The 17185-nt window shown below is 40.9% G+C and overlaps 1 protein-coding gene across 7 annotated transcripts in view; it reads right to left on the reverse strand.

The window, feature by feature from the left end:
• DCUN1D4 (defective in cullin neddylation 1 domain containing 4) overlaps positions 1-17185 on the reverse strand; it is a 71753-nt gene that overhangs the window by 38149 nt on the left and 16419 nt on the right. For 5 of the 7 annotated variants that reach the window (XM_037034257.1, XM_037034256.1, XM_037034261.1 and 2 more), the window contains exons 2-4: positions 11536-11606; positions 11329-11368; positions 2834-2948 (exon numbers count right to left, since the gene is read on the reverse strand). In XM_037034257.1, coding sequence (XP_036890152.1) covers positions 2834-2948; positions 11329-11368; positions 11536-11606 — 226 coding nt within the window. Of the gene's footprint in view, positions 1-2833; positions 2949-11328; positions 11369-11535; positions 11607-12731; positions 12797-17185 lie in introns of those variants that run through there. The other 2 variants (XM_037034260.1, XM_037034259.1) reach the window with 2 other exon arrangements.

The following is a 17185-nucleotide window of genomic DNA, read 5'->3' on the forward strand; positions in this document are numbered from 1 at the left end:
TAGCAGACAGATGTTATTCACTTACCCAAACCACACACCTATTTAATCAGTATTCAGGTGTATTTTAAATATTTTAATTCCTGCATTTGAAAGCTTCAGCTTTTATAACTACAGTTTTAAACAGTCACACCCAATACAGAATTAAATGGTAAGTACTTAATACAGGTTTTTCTCTGATTAAGAAAATAATCAGTAAGAACTGAATAGAAACCATGTATATGAGAGACCCCACCTTCTACCTCAGTAGCTAGAACTGCAGAATAATAATGAGACACAGAAGGAAATGTCTACAGTGTTTTCTGTGACCCATGACCCTAGAACTCACTCACATCTCATATTAAGTTTTGACTTCTGTGTCTTATGAGTCAGGCTGGGCACAGAACACAGTGTAAAGAAGAACCTGTCAATACTGGACAACTCAAGGGAACATTAGGGAAATAAAAGGAAATAGCAAGCTACATTCAAGCCTCTGGGGGTGGGGGGGTGGGGGAGAATGAGACATACAGCTGATCCCATAAAATCCCTGGGATGGTTTTTTGATTAGGATAACCTGAAAACCTCAGGACAGAGAAGTCTAGAGAAATCCTGGCTTTTGCCATCCTCTTATAATCCCCTAGTACTGTGGGAACGGCCAACCTCAGCTGAAGAACTGAACCAGGAGGCACAGCAGCCTCCTACCACTGCATGTGACCCTCGGAAGGAATTTCTTATCTCACAACGTCCTGGGGTCGAGAACTGAAATACTCCCCACGTGAGGAGGGGAGAGGAGACATTATCTCTACAAATAGTGATTTGGATAAAAAAAATTATGAGTACCAGTATACACTTTTTTTACCCTTTATATCTAAATTGCTTAAATGGTTATATAAACATTTATGAATATAATTTTCATTTACATAGTACATAAAATCCTATCTATAATCCTTTTTTAATGATCACTTATTCATAACCTACACATTCACCAGAATACCTGTATATACCTCTGCTTAGAGATTCTAAGTTTCAATATGAAAAAAAAGAACACGGTTTATAAGGTGGTGAGATAATGAGACTGCAAACCACCAGTTTTATATTTCTTTGATAAAAGGTAGCCATAATACCTGGAAGAAATGTGGATACTGCCCAATGGTTCAAACAGACATGGTCCTATCCTGGGCCTGAACATTCCTTCCTCAGCTCAAGGTCTTTCACTGGTCAGTCATCTAGAGACCTTTACATGACATGGTAATGTGTGAACTGCTGAAACATGCTCCGCATAAAAAAAGGGCAATGGAATGCCAGTCAACCAGTAAAAGAAAAAAACCAATATATGCTATAATGTGGATGAACCTCAAAAAAATTAAGCTAAGGGAAAGACGCAAGACCCAAAAAGACCACTTACATAAATGACCAGAAAAGGCCAATCTGTACAGCCAGAGAGTCGATGCACAGTTGCCTGAGGTTGGGGATGGAGCCGGAATGAACAAGAATGGGCGGCCATTCGCATTCATCCTTGGATCTATCTACCTGGGGCGATGGAATCTTCTGACACTGGTTCGTAGTGATAGCGGCACAACTCCAACAACTTAGCAAAAATCACTGAATTTGTACACTTAAAATGAACATTACGGTATCCAAAAAAACTTGTTAAAAAAAAAGACCAAGAATGAAACTCAGATAATGCTACACTCTCTCTTCCTTGGGTGACCACAGAAACGTGACCAATATGCATGCCTCACACCATTCTGAAACTCAACTACCAGTTTTTAAACTGGCTTTATCATACTACATTATATTGGACTGCAGTGAAAAAAATACTAAACACTACACACAGTCACAAAATGCTACGGGATTTTTAGAATTAACAATCCCCTGATAAATCACATCTATGCGGCCAAGGAAGTATAAAGTGACCTGGCTTTGCAGTGCTGAAAAGCACTGGTCCGAACGATCTTCTTTTAGATCATGTTTTCTACTCATTTGGGATACGAACAGTCACATTATTTTTACATTTCAGAGTCCAGCTCTCTAACCCGCCAACGAAGTTGTAGCTTTTTAAGTATCACAGCAAGAAACAGAAAAGTCTCATCTAATCTCCCTGACTCACAGATGTGAAAATTCAGGCCCATTAGTGAAGTGGCCTACAGAACCAGAATAACAGGACATGGGAAAGGGCAGAAAGGACCAAAATTCTGATGTGTGCTCATTGTTTTACATACAGAACAAGAAAAAAATGACTCTGAAAATCATGCTGAAACAATAAATAAGCCTCAAATAAACAAGTCTAGCAGGCCTTTGGAGTTACCAAAATTAGCAGTTCACACTTGTCTGAAGGAGAAGTGGTTTAAACAAATATTCTAACAAGTTTGTTTCTAACAAATTCTCACTCTTCTGAGAGTAAACCTCAGCTCAGCCAATTCCCCCAGCAGGCTTAGAGCACTCAGTACGGGCAGCTGCCTCCAGCCACATGGCCCAAGGCGCTGCACAGGCCGTCCCGGGATTCCGGTGGCGGTATTTAGTGAGATTCCACACGGGCCCTGTGGTCCTCAACAGGCACAGACAGCAAGCCCATAAAAGGAAACAAAGAAACTCTACACTAGTTTTGGCAGATACGTGGATTAAGATAAAACTTTGATTTCTAAGAACTAAAATTACCTAATGTGTTTTTGTTTTATAAATCTACGCATACAATGAGTGACATGAAATAATTATGCTTTGAAAGTCTGCCTGGCAGAACCAAAAGAATGTTTCAGTTGGCATTTGCACACACAGACGACCCACAATGGACTAGGCAGAAACGCACCTCTTTTGACACTTACGTCATCAGTTTTGATCTACTGTCTCTGCAACATACCTATCATGTCTACTCTTTTTGGCAGATAAATCGTCCCCAGAGGCAGGCCTTCTCTTTTTCCTCGGCGGCATCACTTGACGAAAGCAGTCCGAAGAACTACAAGAGCGCAGGCTTCCTGCGAAACAAAGAGGCCAAGGGCACAGGATTACGGTATGCCACGTCACAACACTTCCAAAAGAGCCCCCACCAAATCAGAAACTTTCACGGCAGGTACTGCAAAGGGTTTAGATGTTACCTGTAAATGCTATGGGGTGGGGAAAAATGTTTTTTGGTTCCTCTTTAAGAAAATGTTGTAGTCAAGACTAAACCCAGCAATGACACAAGCAAGTTAACACACTCTCTCCAAAACCACACCAGAAATAGACGTTATCACATCTTCAATCTATTCGCCAAAAATACTAATAGAAATCATCTGAGCTCTCAGCTTCTCTTACATGTCAGTGTCCCTTCAAAAGGCAAGGCCAGCTCAGCCTGTCACCCTGAATCAAAATACACACATCAGTCCCAACATTCTTAAGCTTCAAGAGATATCTGGTTTGGCATTTTTAAAAAAACAAAAACAAAACCAGGATTTAGATTTTGGGGAAAGAAGCCTGACACAATCTTGAGTAAAACTTCCATAATAATTTTTAGTTTGTTTCTGCCACCTGAAAAAGAATTTACCACTTCCATTCAGGGTTTTCAGAAGCACACCTTCCTTTGGTAAAAAACATTAAAATGCAGTAACAACATGGGACACTTACTGAGACCTTACTGTGAGTCATGTCCTCCTCTTAATACTAATGCGTATTCACCTCTTAACCTCTTATCAAGCTTATGAGGACAAAACCATCATTACTGCCTACGCAAAGGAGAAAATAGAGTCAGAGAGAGTTGGGTGGGTGGCAAAATTGGGATTCGAACCCTGACAGTCTCACTTCAGACTGTCTTAAACTATTACAAATTATAAGGCAATTATAAGATAACTAAAACAGCCCATCTTGGCACAAGAGCTAGCCGATGTATTGCGTCAATAACCCTGAATGACAGCAGGACTAAAACCATTCTATTTGACAGATGGGAAAACTAAGGCCCAGGCATCTGAGTAACCTTCCAAGGCCTCAGAAGTATTCAATGGTGAATGCTGGACCCCAAGTCTTACTCCTTCCACTGGCCCATCGGTGGAGGCCCTGGGTTCTCAGTGACCCGAGAAGACAAGGGCCGAGAGGTACTGGGGTTGAATGATCTACATTCAATGAATGAGCTCCAGTTCTTCACCTAATATGTGGCTTGGTGAATCACTGGCCTAGTCTGGGACTCTGGTGTGTCACCTGAAGAATGGTAACTATGGTATCTACGTTTCAGGAGTTTTATGAGAAAAAAACATCCATTCAACAGGTGCCAAGTACCATGTGTAGACAGATGTTGGGGACATAAACAGATGACAGGTGGACAGCAGTAAGTGAAGTCAAGGATGAAACCCAAGCAACCCAGCAGCAAAGCCCGAGCTCTCTGCCATTGCTTACTACTGCCTGCACCAGACCACCAGACCACCAGACCACCAGCACAGAGCCGGAGACGAGGACAGAACTAAGGACAGCGCCCTAGGGAGTATGGCGTATCAGGGGCTGGGAAAAGACGGTGAAAACCTGTGTGGGGAGCATAGTGTCCTAGAAGCCAAAGGAAAAGAGTGTTTCCAGGAGGGAGTGGCCCACTACACACGGAGGTCAGCTCAGAAAGGAGAGAGGCAAACGCTGAACATAGCAATCAAGTCCAATAGCAGTGGGTCAGTTATGGTGGCGGTTCAATTGCTGTGGGCTGGGGAAGGCTGTAAGGGGAAGGAGAGGACATGCTGAACATGGACGACTCTTTCTAGAAAGCCATCCAAAAGGCAGGGAGAAGGTGGTCAGGAACTAACAGACACAACCCAGGTAAGAGCATCGGTCAGAACTGGAAGCTAAACACCAGTTTACACTTAGGCTTCCTCCATTGTGCTGAGTTACCAGGGCAATACACTTCAAGAAAATGCCAGCCCAAGCACTCACCTGATATAAAACAAGACTACAGCCTGAATGAGGCATCTGCTCAGTGCCAGGTACTGGGCAACACGCGTGCTCAAGGATCTTGCTTCTTCAGCACAAAAGCAGACTGCAAACTGGGCTACAAAGATGACCCTCCACCACCTTCCTAGGAGCCCAAATAGGCTCTGTTCTTCCAGGGGGTGAGACAGGGAGCACAGGCTTCTTCTGAGACACAAGGAGCACCCATATCTCTCTCCCCACAAGAGCAGCAAGAGCTGGAAGAGCGCAGGCCAGAGAAAGTGCTGCCCAGGGCCAACAAGCAACTCATTCATCTTCCGTCTGAAATGGCGGTCCTGTTTACAAACAACACTGAAGCATTCAGAAAGATCCCTGGAGATGCGGAGTAACCCAAGCATTTGCAGACTGCCAACAGACAAGAAAAACACTTGTTCTCGTCCATTAATGCCTTCGGACGGGGCTTGCAAAACGGAAAAGTACAACCATACAGCTGAAAAAGCCTGCAACACCACTCAGAAATAAAAGCCTGCCTTAGACCTCGAGGCTTGCCTCTCCCGCGCTGGACAGGTACGTGTGAAGGAAAGACATTTTCTTCCAGAACTGGTCATGGCTGGGTTCTGAGCACCGGCTCCAGCAGCAGCCTCTGCCCGTGTTTGCAGAACACAGAGCGAAATGCCTTATCTCCTGGGCCCATGGGCAGATGAACAGTGTTGAAAACGTCTTCCCCTCCACAACCTGTTTCTTCAGAGAAACACTGGTATGTCAGGCTTTCACTGAGTCCTACTTGTCAAGAGTATCATCTTCTTGGTAAACACAAACATCATGTTAACCAACTTTTTCAACTTTTTTCCCCTTACTGATGAACGCTTTCTGTTAAAAAGTTTCACAAAAAAGAAAAAGTTTCACAAATCACCCTTACTTGTATCTGCATAAAACATTCAAATTTGACCCCCAAATTTGGCAGTTTATTCTTTCATTTATTCAACATTTTTATCTTCTAGCTAAGAATCTTTGCTTTTGTTTCGATCCCTCCACCCTAACGCTCAGCACAAGTGGCTGTCTTGGGGCACCTTTCACAAAAAAACAATGTCTGTTCACCTCCCTGGCGCCCTTTCCAGCTCGGGCACCCACTGGCTCACCGACCCTCTCACCCCCACCTCACAGGAAGGATAAGTCAAACTCAGACCCCAGGGAGGCTGCAAGGGACACAGCTCCTCGGGCAGAACCCTGGAACCCAGAATGACAAGGAAGTTTCAGGCTATATAAAATCCAGTTTTTAATGCTGCAGAAGACTAAGTTTACTTAATATGCCAACATGAACCCAAACAGCAGAATACACAGAGAAAGCACATTCAAGGCTGGTTTGCCCCAAACCCTCTACCTTAACATGGCTCTATGGAGCCATGGATCCTACCTGAGCAAAAGCAACAAGGATTTTTAAGTGCACACACACCTTGGTTTGCAGGGCCCCATTGGGTCACCTGTGCATACACAGCAGCTGATAGAGTCGTAATGAGATACATACATACACCGTGAGTCCCGTGGCGGACTCAGTAAATGTCTGCTGAATAAACGTGTTCCCAAAACGTGTGTAAATCAAATTCTGCTTAAAAAACACATTTCTTTTTATGAATAAATAATGCACCATAATTTCAGGGGTTTTTCCCACTTCTCAGTAAAAGGAGCATTTGACTTTAAGTTTCTGGTCAAGTAGGATTTTCTAAAACACATTCAAGAAATGTGTTTGCTTCTAAAAACTCTGTGATGTCTTTTTATAATAAAAACATTTGAATCTAAGTGAATATCTTTACAAAGTTGTACTTATTTGTATAGTTAAACTTAGACTTTATTGACTCAGAACTTGTATCATACATAATCTACTTCAATTAAACTATCTTCAAACTAAAAATAAATTAGTAAGCAAATAATACAAACAAGGTGGTTATGGAATGCTTGCTTCAGAGAATGAGCTATTTTAACCCTTTAAAATATCTATTTGAGTACAACCTGACATTGCAGGCTGAGGCAAAATATTAAGGCTGCCATTTTAAATAAAAGCAACTTTCTGAAAAACGTTAAGAAACACAGAAATTCATTTGAAATGGTCAGAGCTACGAGTTTTCGTTCTTTGACAACCACCAAGGAAAAGCAGTGACAAGACAGATTTCAGGGAACTATCTGAAATCTCCTAAGAAATGTTGGGCAGGAACACATGAAAGAGGAAAAGCCTTTTTATAATAGTAATAAAAAATGAGGAAGAGGAGATGAAGAATCTCAACTAGTAATCCCAAATTGTGACTCAGGGTCCTTAATATTATCTTGATTGATACTCTGGTTTTCAAACTAAATATTTCTATATTAGATGAACAGTGAGTGAAAACTTTCCCAACTCTACCATCATTAGCTCTCTCAATGCTTTCATATTTGTATGATCCTCAGGCAGACGATAAAAACTGTTTATATTTTTTACCCAAGGGCTATGATTTGAGTTCAGGATTATTTCTTTTTGGTTCAGTGTTCAAAGAGAACAAATAAATTCTTCTACTAACACACTACATGAATACAGCCATTCTTCCCACATTAAACAATTAAGACATACTGCCAATATTTTTCAACAGATTTACCCTAATATTTGGTCCCAATCATTTTAAAGAGCAATCTGAGGCCCTGGCCAGGTAGCTCAGTTGGTTAGAGCATCATCACAATACCCAAGGTGGTAGGTTCAACCCTGATCAGGGCACATATGAGAATCAACCAACAAACACATAATCTCTCTCCCCCTCTCTCTCCTACTCTCCCCTTCCTCCCTCTCTTCCCACCCCTTCTCTCTCTTCCTTAGTGTCTCTCAATCTCTCTCCCCCTAAAATCAATAAAAAAATTTTTTAAAGACCAAGTTAAATTTACCTGAATCAGACCAAAGGCCCTTTAGTATCTACTACCCAGCTTGTTGTTTTGATAATAATTTAAGCATGTAATTCTCAATAAATGCTATCTAATTAAGTGCTCTATCTAAATATATTTTTAATCTTTTTGCTTGGGCCTCAAGTAAAAAAAAGTCCTATTTAGGATTCATTTTCTGTGAGACACATAAAACTGTGTGCCCAGTTTCTAGTCATCTCCAAATAATAGGTCTATAAATTTAGAGAATTTTCTTTTTTAAAACTCAGTATAAATTCATGCTCCAAAATAAAAATCTTTCTGTCTGATTTTTCATTTTAGTGACTTTGTTGCATCATACAGCCTTGTCACTTAATGTTTTACACGGTTCATTGTACCACTTCAATACTTTTTAGATAACTGTTTCAACCTCACTTTTCACTGAACAGTGTTACAAAAATATAATTTGAGTTGATAAATACATTGCATTTTAAGACAACTTACCAGTACCTAATATTTTATTTCATTTTCTTGAACAGATCATTGAACTACTTGCTTGCTTGAATAAAACTGTTAGTCCCTAGATGCGCATTTTTTATCCCACTATTTCAGGCAAAAAAAAAATTTCCCTTCCTTTCTCTCTAAATGATATTGACTTCTGACACCTATCATCCTTCATCATCTTTTTTGTCCTCCCTAGCTTTTCTTTTAATCCTCACCAGAGGAGATGTCTATTGACTTGAATGAGACAGAAACATCAATGTGAGAAATGTCAGTCAGTTGCCTCCTGTGAGCCCCTAGGCCAGGGATAGACCCATAACCTAGGCATGTGCCCTGACTGGGGATCCCAGTCGCAACCTTTCGGTGTACGGGACGATGCTCCAACCAGCTGAGCCCCTCTAGTGGGTCTTATCCTCTCTGGCTTTTTTTACCTACTCCCAGCATTTTGGTCTACTTCTCTAATATTAACTCTGTCTGTCTTTTTTTTTATGGAAGATTGAAGGCACAAAAGGAAAGTGGTAGAGGAAACAGCAGAGAAATACTAGCCTCTTTTGCACTTGTGTTTGGCTCTTCCATAAACAAGTTGTTACAGCTTTGCTCAGACTATTGTTAAGCCAACAGAGTCTAACAGGCATTACAGTAACTTACTCAAACATTATAGAGTTTATATTGTTTAATTTTTAAAGCATACTCTGCCATGTAATGGTAATCACAAGTGATGCCCTAACCAGATGGAGAAATGCTAATGAAATTGACAACTAAGAAATTACTAACACTAATCAACACTGACAGGCACTTAACGAGGTACCAGGCACTGCACCAGCATGTCACATACCAAATATCAGACATATCCCCTGTCCCCGGGGGATGAAAGATAAGGCATGAGGGTAAATACATTTTCCACTTTCATTTCCCTTAATTATAACTTACATATTAAATTGCCACATTCAGATTAAAAATTTAAATGTGAAATTACTATAGTAACCATACTCATATTAATCCACAGTTCAACATTAACTACATCATGTACAAGATTCAGAACTTAAGAGGTTTTATTACCTTATCTAAGGGAAGAAAACCAAAAGGCTTTACAAACATGAAATTCAGTTTTAAAAATCAAAACTTCACTAACTCTCAAATTTAAAAAAATCCCCAAACCCTACCAACATACTGTCCCAAAACAGGAAAGAAGTGTGCTTTTTTTCTTAACTATGAAAACTGGCCCTGAAAATTTTATTTCAGTATTACTGGTAGTAGCTAAAAGTTAGACATACTTAAATGTGTATCAATAGACACATATTATGGTATATCCATGAATTAGAAAAGTATGCATTCATTAAAAAATAAAGCAACTGCTTTACAAATGTGCTACTATGAAAAGACCTCCAAGATATACTGAGTGACAAAAGCAAGAGGCACACACAGACGCACATGCACTCGTATTTTGGGGGGGGCAGGTGGATCTGATGGATCATCAGATCCATCACCATCATCTGGGAAACAAACACAGGAAGGTAAAAGTTGGCTCTGGGAAGGCAATGGCGTATGTAATACTGGTGGGGAGGGGACTAGGGGGACAAAATGGGACAGAAACCTTCGCTTCTCGTTTTCTATCTTCTCAATACTTTGAAAACTGCGTGCATGCATTGCTTTTAAATTATTAAGGAAACTGCTTTTGAATGTCTTTTAAATTGATCTAGTGTAGAGCCACTCTGGCCTGGCCTTCTAGAACAGCCTTGGCAGGAGGAGCGTCTGATCTCACTGGTGATCCAGGGAGGAGGAACTCAGCAGAGGGGCCCAGCCCCTTCTGAACCCCCTTCCAGATGCACCTGCCAACAGTGCAGACCCTTCCACTGTCGGAGTGGGCGTTCAGAGCGGGAAAGAGGGTATGCTGGCCTGTGCTCATCTAGTTGTGGCGGTGACTGAATGTAAGGGTCTCTCATTCGGGGGAAATACTGAAAGCCTCTGCATTTTTGCTGCACAACTAAGCTTTGTTTTCCAATGTACTTGTTACTTCCATCTCCATCTTCTGCCTAATTTACAATCGACTCTGAACCGAACCAATTTGGGAGGGCGGGAAGAGTTTTAAACCCCAACAACCTCCAAGATATACCATTAAATGAAAACAGAACAATGCTACGCAGTATGTACAGTATGATTTAATTGATGCTAAATAAGAAAACACTGCTATAAAAATATATGCGTGTGTAAAAACAGATGAAAGAGTAAACATTAAACTTGGGAAGGCTGGATCGAAAGACATAAAAGAAGACTGTAACTTTTCCCTCCTAAGTTTACTTTTATACTATTCAAAATTCTCCAACAAGCATGTAGTCATATATTATTGTGGTAACCTTCAAAAATTTTTAAACGTATTTTAATTTTTGATGCATGTTTTAGTAACTATAATGCAGGTGCAAGTCTCTAAACTTTATAATTACCAACAGTTTAGAGAAGTGGTTCTGAAAGCGTGGTCTCAGACCACTGCACCAGTACCATCTGGGAGCCTGTAGACCCTGGGGTTCCACCCCAGACCTACAGGATCAGAAACAATGAATGAAGGTGGGACCCAGCTATCTGTTTTAACAAGCCCACTGCCAAGTGATGTTAATGCTAACTAAAGTCGGAGAACCATGGGACTGGAGAATCATCTACAGTAAAGTTTCAATCTTCCCATTCATAAATTCTCAGGACCTGTACAAACACACGCACGCCTGCCTATCTAATCATTTTTCATCTCGATTCAATAAACACTTACGGACTATCTTTCAAATTGCATTACTATAGTAACTTTTTAGTACAAACTAAAATACTTCAGTAGAGAAACAACATCTTGAAACCACTAGGGTGAATCCCCAACCCCTTAAAGGAACGCAAGTATCTGCCACAGCCGGAGCCCCAGAAGAGGTGTTGCCCTGGGAAGGAACTAGAACCCGGCTGCCTCATCTGCTCTGAAAGACATCTTCAGTCAAGCCACATTAACAGGTTGTTAATGGAATGTGTGTTACAATGGTGAGCATCCTCAACTTGCATTTCTCCTTTGTAACTTTGTATTGGGAAGTTTATTTGAAATTGAGTAGTGTTAGCTTTTACAGATACCTGTTTGGTGATCGTCTTGGCCAACGTCTTCTGTTAGATTCTGCAAGAAATATGTTCATTATTACCAAGAAATCACAGCAAGTTTTAAAATTCAATATTTTCATAAACAGCTTGAAGTATTAGTATCTGTAACCTAAATTTTTATCAACTACATTTAAAACAACTATATAAACAGTTGGTAGTTTTGTCTTTAAAAGATTGACTTACTAGCTTATTAAGGGTGTGGTAGATCTTATGAATATTTGCCAGTGTTGAGAGATGAGAATTCAGCTGAAAATCTTTAAAAAAGAAAAAGGGGAAAATTCAGTGTCATTTATTTCCCATACTGCACAGACTATAAAAAAGAAAGCTTAGAAGTGATGAAAGTGTTTTGATACAACTGAATAGTATCTCCATTAACTTGGTACTTACTAAATAAATATAACATGCAATTACAGACGTATCTCCTAGAAACAGTCTGACACGAAGTTAAATTCCCAACCAAATGCTTAAGTTCATGAAATTTTCACACGAACTGCAAGGTAAAACAAAATACTTCAGTACTGATAAAATCCTACCAGCAATGAACTTGAACTTAACAGAAAAAGATCAATAATATTAGCCGATTAAACAAGTTACACAAATAGAAAACAGATCTCAAATGAAACTTGTTTCCTTTCTCTTTCGTTATCTCTTCCCCAGAATTACTAGTAAAATACAAAGCTTCCAACAAGAAAATAACAGAAAAGCATCTCAACCATTCAGCAGTTCTGACAACATATTTGTTCTGTTGGCTCTTAATACAACAGAGGGAGCAAAAGCTCCTCTCCTTCCCATTAGTCAAACACGGACAAATCAAAGACTCATCCTGCAGGCTCTGAGTCTGGTTGGCTGAGCCCTGGATGGAGGCTACGGTTACCTGTACCACAATATTTAAATGACCCACAGAACCAGAAACACAGAAGCAGAAATCACACTCCTAGAGAAACATGTCCAAATAAATCAAAGAATGCATCAACTATTAAATCATCTCCAGTAGTGGTAGAATTATTCTAAATCATACATATAAGAAGAATGAACTTGCTCCATCTTAGAATCCCACACAACATAAAACTTTCAGTCAAACTGACTTCTGGACTTCTAATTTCAAATTACTTTATAGATGCTTGCATACATATTAAGCTATGTAAAAGTGAGTTAAAAGTATATAAATAATTTCATATTTGAATAAGCATTAGTAGATGTATTTTCACAAAATAATCACGATTTACATTAGTTGCTTTTCTTTACTATCATTATTAAGGTTAGTGAAGGTTGGTCTGGAAAGTAACCTTGAAAACATACTGCAACTTTCCAAGTTATGCCATTCTAATTAAAAAAAAGAAGAAGAAATCAGCCTTCCTTGGAATATTTGGAACACGTACCAGATGCCAAGAACAACCCCAGAGAGAAGACGGCAATACAAGCTGCCTGTGCATGGGAACCGCACTCTCTGGGCGGCTGCTCGGAGTCTGGAAAGCAAGCTGATTTCCCTGCCAGTATTTAGAAAGCCTTACTTTCCCTTCTAATCCATGGCAGGAATCCAGTGCTTGGCTGGCCAACGGGGCAGAGGGGCCAGCAGGCCGCAGAGCCGACATTCGCACTGCCCTGTCAGGAGCAGCAGGCCATACATGCACCCGTACACGTGTACTGCTCTGGCCTACCTGGCGGCAGCCAGACACCTAACACCACGGTCACAGCCAGCAAGCCCAGTCCAAAGAACGAGCGTTTCTGGCTGAGCAACAGCCAGAGGAGGGCTGCAGGCTCTAAACAGGCCTCAAATACAGACAAGTGTTAATTTAATTTGGGGGCATCTAAATAGCTTAGCCATATTTAAAAGGTAAATGGTAACATGTGGCACGGAACCTTTTCCATCTTAATTAGTGCACTGCACAGAGAAGTCTTCAAGTATTAGTGGGGTGAGTATAAATATGTATGTATTTACTTACTTATGTTTATTTATACTTAACAAACATGGATACAGATCTCGAAAGGTAGAAGAAGCAACAGCCCTCTCCTGACCTGCAAGGGTAGCAGGGAGCTTAGCCTCCACTGGCCCCTCCCCCTGCATCTACTATGAGGCCATAACCCCCCTTTCTGCACTCTCAATTTAAAAACAGGAAGACAAATGATACATTCCACTATCACCTTGAAATTAAATCCTCAGCTAACCTCTTGGGCCCTCCTGAAGAACAACAACAAAAACAAGCAAACAAAGTTTAAGGATCTCGATTCCTTTTTTAACTGAGGCCTTGCAGGTGGGAAGAGTGCAGGGCTTGCTGAGGATCATTAAGGAATGTGGCTTCCGAGCCCTCCATGCTACACTTTTTCCACCACTGTGATGTTCATTCAACTGTCGAAATTCACATAAGAGAATCTAAACAAGTTAAACTACTAAATCCTTCTACACACACACACACACAGTTCTTGCCCAAATAACATGGTGCTTTACTTAACTCTTTGGAATCTGACAGCTGGTTTGAATCTCAGGTCTACCAGTTATTTAACCTAAATTTCTATGTCTTCATCTGTAAAATGAATTACTATGTATAGGTATGACATTCATTATAATGCCTGGACCATAGTAAGTGCTCAGGAAAAGATATCAATTATCACTATATTCACTGGTACCGTTTTCTATACCACAGAGCTACCTAAAATGGTCTCTAATTTCCGTAGGTCGAATCCAGCCCCAACGCAGAGGCCCCAGAGGCGGCGCTCCCTCCATCTGCGAGTGAGGTACGTGGGCTGACACATCCGCACGGCCTACAGCGACGCTGCTGTATTCGTACACCACGGCATTCAAAATGCTAGCCAGAGATAATCTCCACACGGTGGGAAAAATATATAGGTGCGTTTAAGACCAGGTTCTGTAGCTGAAATTTCACTTTACAGGCAACAAAGAGTAACAAGGTTCATTTCACAAATCACATAATGTACGTCAGTGGCTCCCCATTTCCGTATCCAACATCTACTATGTTCGCCACCTCCTCTCACTTCACACACACACACACACAAGATAGAAGGAGAAAAGGAACCAACATAAATAAATTTAGTTTCACCAAGGTAAGAAGCAGCTAAGGAGTAGATACAAACTCAAGGAAAAAAGACAAAAATGGCATACAAGATAAAACTGCAAAGGTGAACAATTCAAATTTATGGTTCACCTGTTCAGTGCTCATAGCAAGTAACAGACCTTAAAATCTAAAACAGATACCACTTCCTTAAGAAACAGATGTTAAGGGTAAAGATCAAATGCTTTACGGAGAATATACTTAGGAGAGCACTAACTGATTCATAAAAATCTCCAGCTCGTATTTCAATTCTGAAGGATAAGTACTAGATTTAGTCAACATTACTCTGCGATCAAATGGCTCTCCACAGCAAGCAGTGACTGCCTCTGACTCTCCTGTGTGACATGCAATCTCTGTATTCTGTATTAAAAGCAACAAATGACTCTGTAGAAAGGCACAGCCTGCTTGATAAATAGTTGGCTTAAATTATCTTCTGGGTATTTTAAAAACTACCAACAAAGGCTGACTGGGCATAAAGTTTATAGCACTTTTGGTTTCTGTTTTTATAATTACCTTTTGCTGTGGCCTACGTAATATAAAAGAATGCATGCCACCGAGAGATCGAAGTCCATTCTCCCTCACTGCCCCACATACACAGTCTCACAGGATACAGAGAGATACAAATATTCAGAACGAAACAATTATGCATGCATTCAGACAATGACCATGAAGCAAAAAAAAAAAAAAAAATCAAATGTGAAAATGAACAGTCCTAATAGGAGAGGGTCAGAAATAATTTGGATGCATAAAAATCAAATTCCTCTATACCTCTTATAAACCAGTGTATACCGCTATAATCACTTGCAAAATACACCTGGAAGGTGATCTCAATTTTAATAGCAACAAAAAGCAAAGATACATGTAGGAATAAACTTTAATATACAACATGCAAAAGAAGAAACAATGAAGGTTTACTGAAATACGTAACTGTAGAGATACTATATTCCTGAAATGGAAACACCCAGTTCTGTAAGGCAATCATGGCTCTAAACTAAACTACAAATCAAATGGAACCAAATGCCAGTTCTTTGTGCCTCCCGGCTCCCCACCCTGAGAAAGAGGTAGGGAAAGGTAGGGAGTCAGACAAGCTTGACAGACAGGTTCTAAAGTTCATCTGAAAGAAGAAACATGCTAGAATCGCCAAGAAATTATTGAAAAAGACTGAGGAGGAATTTGCCCCGTCAGATATCAACACGTAGAGTAAGGCAGAGGTCAGTAAACTCTCCGTAGAGGATCAGATCATGCGTATTCTTGGCTTTGTGGGCTGTATGATCTCAGCCACGACTACTTTGCCACTGTAACACAAAAGCAACCACAAACAATACATACACAAATGAGTGTGGCTGTGTTGCAATAAAACTTTATTTATGAAAAACTAGGTGGTGAGCCAGATTTGGTCCACGGGCTGCAGTTCGCCAGTGCGTGATATAAAGGTACAGTAGTCCCCCTTCTCCATGGTTTTGCTTTCTGTGGTTTCAGCTAACCAAAGTCAACCACGGTCCAAACATATTAAGCAGAAAATTCCAGAAATAAACAATTTGTAAGTTTTAAATTGTGTGCCACACTGAGTGACGTAATGAAATCTTGTGCCTACACAGGATGTAAACCATGTCTTTGTCCAGTGTGTCCACACTGTGTAAGCACGACCTGTCGGTCACACTATGGCCACCATCTTGGTTACCAGATTGACCATCCTGTACTTCAGTAATCCTTACTTTACCTAACAATAGCCCCAAAACACAAGAGTAGTGATGCTAGCAATTTGGTATGCCAATGAGAAGCTGTAAGGTGCTTCCTGTAAGTGAAAGGGTACGTATTGGGGGGGGGGGAAACAGAGTATGTTTGGGCTCAGTTCCAAATATACTGCAGTTTGGGCTCAGAAATCTGTGGTTTCGAACATCCCCTGAGGGTTTTAGAACGAGTCCCCCACAGATAACAGGCAAGTGCTGCATAGTCACTATCATAGTATAGTATGGGTGCAAGACAAACCAATGGGACAGAGCTGACAATATGTACGCACATGTGCATGCACAAACACATGTGTAATCAATACATATGATAAAATTGCATTGGAGATCAATGAGGAAGAGTCAATCAATTAGTAAATACAGTGGCAACTAGCTAGTATGGGAACAAACTAAAATTCCACCTTCACCCAAAAGTCAAGGATAGAAGGGGAAGGCATTCAACCATAAGAAAAGGCCTCATTATGGACTCGGGGCTCTGCACATTGGGCCTCCAACCTTCTATTCAATCTCATCCCCCCTTATCTTCCCCTTGCTCACCCTCCTCGCTCAAGGAGCTTCCTGCTGCTCTGAGTGCACTCTGAGCACACTCCTACCGCAGGAGCTTTGGACGCGCCCTCCTCTTTGCCGCGCCCTCCTCTTTGCCTCGAGCCCTACTCCCTCTAACAATAACGTGGCTTCCTCGCATACTGCATCGGGCTGCCACTTAAATACCACCTTCTTACAAAACCTTGCCACACCCAACAAACAGGACTCCTCTCTTTACCACCGTACCACGTTTACTTCTCTCTATGGCATTAGTACCACCTGATAGTATGTCACACATCTGTCATCATCCTCTCCCATTAGAACGTAAGCCTCGTGAAGGCCTGCTGTATCCCTACTACCTAGAACAACACTTGGCACATACTGGTGCTCAATGAATACTCGATGAACAAGTGAATGCAGACACAGACACCAACACGTAAATTCAGTGTGTTCAGAGCATTTCAATGCGTCCACACCACTAGGCCTTCAAAC

This window comes from Sturnira hondurensis, unplaced genomic scaffold (genome assembly GCF_014824575.4).
Source record: "Sturnira hondurensis isolate 20B ecotype Veracruz unplaced genomic scaffold, ASM1482457v3 Scaffold0022017, whole genome shotgun sequence".
NCBI lineage: Eukaryota > Metazoa > Chordata > Mammalia > Chiroptera > Phyllostomidae > Sturnira > Sturnira hondurensis.